Source organism: Crocuta crocuta, unplaced genomic scaffold, assembly GCF_008692635.1.
Source record: "Crocuta crocuta isolate KB4526 unplaced genomic scaffold, BGI_CrCroc_1.0 scaffold205, whole genome shotgun sequence".
NCBI classification, from domain to species: Eukaryota; Metazoa; Chordata; class Mammalia; order Carnivora; family Hyaenidae; genus Crocuta; species Crocuta crocuta.
Window position 1 is genome coordinate 2,379,727 of NW_027530644.1, and position 7,573 is coordinate 2,387,299.

Sequence of the window (7,573 nt, forward strand, 5' to 3'; positions counted from 1 at the left end):
TGTATTCAATTTGATATTCTGTCTTTTACACCTACCATCATTTCACAAGTATCTCTATTTAACAAAATTACTTCTAATGACTGCATGTGGGAGCTCTGAATTTCGTATGATTAACCATAAATTACTTTTAACATTTTCACTATAATTGAATATATAGGTTGTTTTCAATTGTAAATTACACTATAATAAATATCTTTGGTGCATAAAACTGTTCACATTTGTGATTATTTCCTTAGAAGCTATTCCTAAAAATAAAGTTATTGATTCAAAAAGCCTGAGCATTTTAAGACTCTTAATACATAAGATTGAATCGTTTTACAGAATATTTGTTCAAATCTACATTTCTCTCTGCAGTTTCACCAACATTAGTGCCTTTGATAAATAACACTAATAAAGCTGTAGATTTTTCCATGTTTTCTAGCTATTTGTAGTTCATCTGTTGATGAATATCCATTCATGTTTTCTACCTATTTTTCTAAAATTTGGATCTCTGTTTTTCTTATAAATTTATTGAGATGCAGCATAAAGATTTTAAAATATATTAACCTTTTGTCATATTAATTATTGATATTTTTATTATGATATTTTGTTTTAGAGAATATATGCAGGTGAATTTATTCTTAATTTATTTTGGTCTTTCATCCTTTTTTTTTTTTTTAATAGTTTATTGTCAAGTTGGTTTCCATATAACACCCAGTGCTNATGTATGTGTTTTTCATGCATACCTTTTTAAGTTACTGAATTGAGAATTCTACAAGAGTGGATATTCCATTAGGTAGTTATAATGACCTTAATTTAATGTGGTGTTTTTGTTTTGTTTTTTATGTAATCTCTACCCCCAATGTGGGACTCGAACTCATGACCCCAAGATCAAGAGTCTTATGCTCTACCGACTGAGCCAGCCAGGGCGCCTCTAATCTTAATTTGTTTAATAATATTTCCCAGTTTAAGAAAGTGAGATTAGAGAAAGATGACTGTTATTTTTCTCATTACAGAATTGCTGCTTATTTTATTAGATTGCAACTCAATTGTTGCATCATTAATTATTGAATTTTTTTTTCACCTAAAGAAAGGGGACATCTTTTCAAGACTGAGTTAGTATAGTGCTGCTGAAGTTGATCCCTATTCAAGTACCTAAGACTAATGACTACAAGTATTATTTCATTTCTTTACTAATAAAATATATATATATATATATTAGTATTACCATTGTACTTAGGTATTGCTCACGTAATTTCAGAAGTTGAATTTTTTCAACTAGATTGTATACTTCTTTTTTTAATGTTTATTATTTATTTTGAGAGAGAGAGAGAGAGAGAGAGCATACATGCAAGCAGGGGAGGGGTAAAGAGGAGAGAGAGAGAATCCTGACATGAGGCTCCATCTCACCACCATGAAATCATGACCTGAGCTGAAATCAAGAGTTGGACGCTTGGGGCGCTGCAGTGGCTGAGTGCGTTAAGCATCTGACCCTTGATTTCAGCTTAGGTCATGATCTTGCAGTTTGTGAATTTGGGTCCTGCGTTGGGCTCTGCAATGACAGTGCCGAGCCTGCTTCGGATTCTCTCTTATCTCCCTCTCTCTGTGCCCCTCTCCCACTCATACTGTCTCTCTCTCTCTCTTTTTCTGTCTCTCACAATAAATAAATAAAAGAGTCAGTCACTTAACCAAGTGAGCCACGCACATGCCCCTAGATTTTATACTTTAATGTAATTTTAAATGTGTTTAGTAAGGATAAATAAAAGAATATAAATATTTCAAAAATAAATAAATGTATAAGGTATTATAGTGAGTGATATAAAATAACTGATTTTACATGCAGAAATTATACTGACCTGGTAAGGTTATTGTTTTTGTTTTTATTCTAGTATTTAAATATTTGGCTGAAAAGTATCTTCAGAAACTCAAACAGCAAATAGCTGAGGACCCAGAATTAATGCATTCAAGTAGTAACAAAATTGGTAAGTACCTAGGTAGTATTAGTCCCATGTTTACCTGGTGAATTTATTTTTCATTCATTATTGTCATATTTAACATTAAAAAATTTTTTTCTAATGTTTGTTTATTTTTTAGAGAGACAGAACTTGAGTGGGGGAGGGGCAGAGAGAGAGGGCGACAGAATGTAAAGCAGGCTCCAGGCTCTGAGCTGTCAGTACAGAGCCAGACGTGGGGTTCAAACTCAGGAGCAGTGAGATCATGACCTGAGCCGAAGTCAGACGCCTAACCAATTGAGCCACCCAGGTGCCCCGTATTTAGTATTTTTTAATACAATATGTTCCTTTCTTTAAGAAATGTGGTTAGGAAGTATTAGATCAGCAATTTATTTTTTTTAATGTTTATTTTTGAGAGAAAGAGATACAGAATGTAAGTGGGGGATGGGCAGAGAGGGAGGGAGACACAGAACCCAAAGCGGGCTTCCGACTCTGAGCTGTCAGCACAGAGCCCAATGCAGGGCTAGAACTCAACACCCATTAGATCATGACCTGAGCCGAAGTTAGACATTTAACCGACTGAGCCACCCAGGTGCTCCTAGATCAGCAGTTTTTAAACTTAGTATCAGGTCTCCTATTAAAAGGTATATTGAGTGGTACCTGGGTGGGTTTGGTGCAGCATCCGACTTCAGCTCAGGCCATGATCATGGTTTGTGGGTTCAAGCCCCGTGTTGGGCTCTGTGCTGACAGCTCAGAGCCTGGAGCCTGTTTTAGATTCTGTGTCTCCCTCTCTCTCTGCCCCTCTCCCACTCGTGCTCTGTCTGTCTCAAAAATAAACTATAAAAAAAATAAAAACAAAAGGTATATTGAGTTAAAAGATCTTTTTTAACTATTGAATTTTCTAAATTCATTTTATATATTAAGAGAACAGAGATAAAGACTTTGTAATGGTCTGTTCTATAAAGAAGTTTGTTCTTCTGACTCTCTACTTATACTGTCTCCATACACTTTACTGATTTTATTTTTAATGCTAAATGCCTGCAAAGTTTGGCATTTCCTAAAGAACAAGTGTGTTGTCTTCTCTTTAACAATAACTGACTAACCATGTCTTGCTTGTTGCTTTGGCTTCCAAGAAGTTGAGAACCAAATTTTCTGTTTCTATGCTGTTTTTTTAAATATTTATTTATTGATTTTGAGAGAGAGAAAGCGAGAGCGCACACTTACGTGTGAGTGGAGAGGGGCAGTGAGTGAGGGAGAGAGAGAATCCCAAGCAGGCTCCATGCTGTCAGTGTAGAGTCCAGCTTGGGGTTTGATCTCAAAAACTGAGACCATGACCTAAGCCAAAATCCAGAGTTGGACGCTTAACTGACTTAGGCACCCAGGCCTTGTTTTGTTTTGTTGTTTTGTTTTGTTTATTTTTGAGAGAGAGAGTTGGGGAGGAACAGAGAGAGAAAGGGGAACAGAAGATCCAAAGCAGGCTATGCACTGAGAGTAGCAAGCCCGATGCAGGGCTCCAGCCCATGAACTGCAAGATCATAACCTGACCTGAAGTTGGGTGCTCAGCTGACTGAGCCACCCAGGTGACCCAGGCTCCCATGTTTCTTGAGTTTCTGTGTAGTCTCTTAAAGACTTCATATCTGTATTCTATTCATACACACACACACACCCTTACTAAGTAGTTTAGAAATTGGAGATTACATTTTAAGATCAGCACAGTTCAAAATGGAAACTCCAATAGTTAAAGATTTTCTTTTATTTCATCCTTTTATCTACTCAACACTTTAATTATCTATAGACCATTTTAGTGTTGTCTTAGCCAAATAGGAAAATTTTACATTACTACCAACTTTTAGATATGCAGTGTTTTTATTAACAGAAAATCTCACAAATACTGTTGTCACCTACAGATCTGGTATTCTTGAGGAAATTATATGGTATAAAAGATAACGAGCAAAATTATTGAAATTATCGTATTCCAGATTTAAGAAGTAGATCGTTAGTGAAAAGATGCAGAACAGTGTATATGGTTCATTACTGTTTTAGGGAGGAAAGAAGACTATATGTGCATTTTTGCTTATATTTATGCACAAACTATTTCTGAAAGGGTACACAGGAAAAGTGATAAAACATGCCTGCATAAGGGAAGGTAAACTGGTGATGTGGATAGGAGACGTCACTGTAATTTTTTTTTTTGTATCCTTTGAACTTTGAATGATGTATATTGGCTATTAAAAATGTTGGAGCTCCTGGGTGGCTCACTCGGTTATGCGACCGGCTTTGGCTCAGGTCATGATCTCATGGTTTGTGAGTTCGAGCCCCACATCGGGCTCTGTGCTGACAGCTCAGAGCCTGGAGCCTGCTTCAGATTCTTTTCTCCCTCTCTGTCTGCCCTGCCCCTGCTTGCATTCCATCTCTCTGTCTCTCAAAAATGAATAAACGTTAAAAAAAATTTTTTTTTTAAATAAATAAAATATGGGGCACCTGGATGGCTTATTGGTAGAGCATGTGACTCTTGATCTCAGGTTTGTGAGTTCAGGCCCCATGTTTACTTAAAGAAAAAAAAGATGTTAGAGTTTACTTAAAAAAAATAAATAAGGGGCGCCTGGGTTGCTCAGTCAGTTAGGCGTCCAACTTTGGCTCAGGTCACACTTCATGGGTTCAAGCCCCGCGTCGGGCTGTGTGCTGACAGCCAGCTCAGAGTCTGGAGCCTGTCTTCGGATTCTGTGTCTCCCTCTCTCTCTGACCCTCCCCTGCTCACGCTGTCTCTCTCTCTCTCAAAAATAAATAAAACCTTTTTAAAAAATAAATAAATGAAGTGAAAACAAAATCTTAAAATTATAAATACTGAAAATATTACAAATTTACTAAGAAACTGGATATACAGTTTACATTTGGTAACCGTGAGCTGTATCAGTTCCATTCTTTGTGTTGTCTCTCAATTTATACAGGTGTCTTTAATACATCTGGTGGAAGTCACTCAGGTCAAAATTCAAGTACCCTTAATGGTGGAGATGTCATCAATCTCAGACCCAACAAACAGAGGACCAAGAAAAACAGAAATCCTTTTAGCAGCTGTAGCATACCCTAAAACGTTTTAGGAAGGAAAAAATTGAATTATATTGTGCAATTCCATAAGAAATACATCCAGCTGTCATGGTATGTTACAAGTTTTTTTTGTTTTCTTTTTTTCTTTTTTCTTTTTTTTAAGCAGACTTTGCACCTAATCACTCTCTGAAAGTTAACAGACTTAAATACTGTTCTGCAGTGCTTTTCAGATGGAGTGAGATCTTTGGTGGAAAAATACTGCCTTGTGGACTTGTTTTAATTTTTTTGCATCAGACGAAGCTTCTCCTGTTTTTGAAGGAATGATCCATAAGAAGTGTCAAAAACGGGTTTTGCTGAATTTGAAATGCTGGAAAACATAACTGAAATGACTAAATATGTTAGTACAGATTTTAATATTATGGGTCAAGGAAAAATAGCAAGCATTCTTTTTCTGAAATTGGTCATATAGCTTTTCTGGAAAATAGTATTGAATCTGAATACTTATAAAAAAAACTTATATTGAAAGGTAAACTCTAAATCTTGCCAGACTGCATTAGTGTGTATTTTGGCAATGTTGCTTGTGCAATATCTGTATAATTTAGAATGTGGAGGTATGCATGCAGATATCTGGAACTGAAGTATACTGAAGCTATGTTCAGCATTTAAGGAAACATAGAATCTAATTCATTCATAAAATCATTTACACATCTGTGTGTATGTTAAAAGGTTTTATTTTCAAATAAGAAATTCCAGACATATATTTTGCAAAATAAGCTCAAGATTTTAAAAGTACTTCGTGCCAAAAATATCATACATAACTTTTACAATGCTTTACTATCAGAATTTATATTGTTTATAATATCTTCTAAAAGCAGTTTCCCTCTCTGACAGGGTAGATACAAGATGAGTATAAACGTTTTAATGCTAGCGTATCTCCCAGGTGAGACTTGTTGCAAAATCCCTCTCCTGCATCCATCCATAAGCGCCATGAGCTTGTGCTGGCCGGGTCACAGCGCACCTGCAGTCGCCCCTCAGGTCCTGTGAAGTGCCGTAGTGCGTCTGGCACCTTTCGCTGCTGACTGAAAACACAACTTTGAACTTTTAATATTATGCTAACAATGTTTTTAAATGCAGAAGAGATGATCTTTGGTCTTAATCTGCATTATGGATTTTATAATGCCCTGCAACTCTAAAGATTCTTTTTGTTTACACGTTTTTGTATGGTATTTTAAGATTATCACTTAAAAATTTCTATAAACTTCAGTTTGTATAGCACTTTGTCAAGAGCTCTGTCAGCACCAAATACAAAATAATTTCTTTTAAGAAATGATTTTCATATGTAATCATGTGGCAGAGCATAAATTTGTGACTTGGGACAGGAGCTTTCCAACTAAGATAACTGCATGAACTCTGGTAAAAAGTGATTATCATTCATCAGTGACTTTGTTTTTAACCCCTTGTTATCTACCTGGTTTTTACAGGATTTCAAGTTATGTAAAAATAACCTTTCTTGGAAAATGTGTCATAAAGTCGCTTTTCATTATTTGTACTAAATGCCTTATGTTATATGTATTTCTTTTGTATGTTTTCTCTTTTTAAGTCTTCCATCTGCACCGTGCTCATCCCTCTGTCCAGATTAATATTGAGAAGATAATAGAATTTTCTGGGGCAACTCCTTGCTAAGCGGTCAAGAGTGAATGTTTGCCTTATAATAGTGAAATAATCTGGCATTATCTGTTTTAAAATAATATAACATGTTATTTTTTTTTGTCTCCAGTTGTCTCCACTCCCATTGCTGGCAGTGGGATAAGTGTTGGGGGAAACAAGTTCAGTTCCTAACAATGGGTACCTGTTAATGATTCATTTTTCCTTTTCTTCTCTCTTAAAATACAGTCTCTTTAATTTTTGCACAAAATATATTTTGTTCCGAATTGTTTTGTGGTCTTTAGTAGCCAAAGAAAATCATGCATAATATGTTCACATATGTTCTATTTCAGATTAGTTAAATGCGTGTGAGAAAGAGTTTGCTAGTTTTCTATATAATCTCTGATGAAGGTTGAAGTTTCCCGATATTTGTAATAGAATTTTACCTACTTAGTTTTGTCCTTTTTTCTTTTTATAAGAACTGAAGAGAGATCTTTGTTACACATTTAAATTTTTATTTGCACTTTTATATTTTAAACCTAACCATAATTGGTCATTTTAAATAAGTAGGTCTGAAGATCAGTCACAAATGATACGTTAAATATTTTCTCAATTTAATTCTAAAACCTTCAAATTTGACGTTAATTTTTTTCTTGAGACCCTTAATTCTTTCAAATAACTATTAATTTCTAACAAGCTACAGATGCTAAAGAAAAAATTGTGTAAGACTCTAGGATATGGTTTGTACATTTGTGCGCTAATGAACATTTTACATTACGGCTGGTTTTTAGTGTACAGACACAGAGCTGTGGAATAATTGCCATATTGCAGAGTTCTCAGGTTTCCTCTTTCTCTTTAGGTCGGCCTATCGAATTAAATAGCATACAGAATAGCCCATGTAAGGCAATATACAGTTGAACTTTGAACAACACCAGTTTGAACTATGTGGTTCC

The 7,573-nt window shown here is 35.3% G+C and overlaps 1 protein-coding gene across 1 annotated transcript in view; it reads left to right on the forward strand.

Moving 5' to 3' along the window:
- Nucleotides 1–7,206, forward strand: part of RAB23 (RAB23, member RAS oncogene family) — a 27,754-nt gene extending 20,548 nt beyond the window's left edge. Inside the window, exons 5-6 of the mRNA XM_077769098.1 lie at nt 1,869–1,961; nt 4,880–7,206. Coding sequence (XP_077625224.1) covers nt 1,869–1,961; nt 4,880–5,019 — 233 coding nt within the window. The 3' untranslated portion in view covers nt 5,020–7,206. The remainder of the gene's footprint in view (nt 1–1,868; nt 1,962–4,879) is intronic.
- Nucleotides 7,207–7,573: the final 367 nt, after the last annotated feature.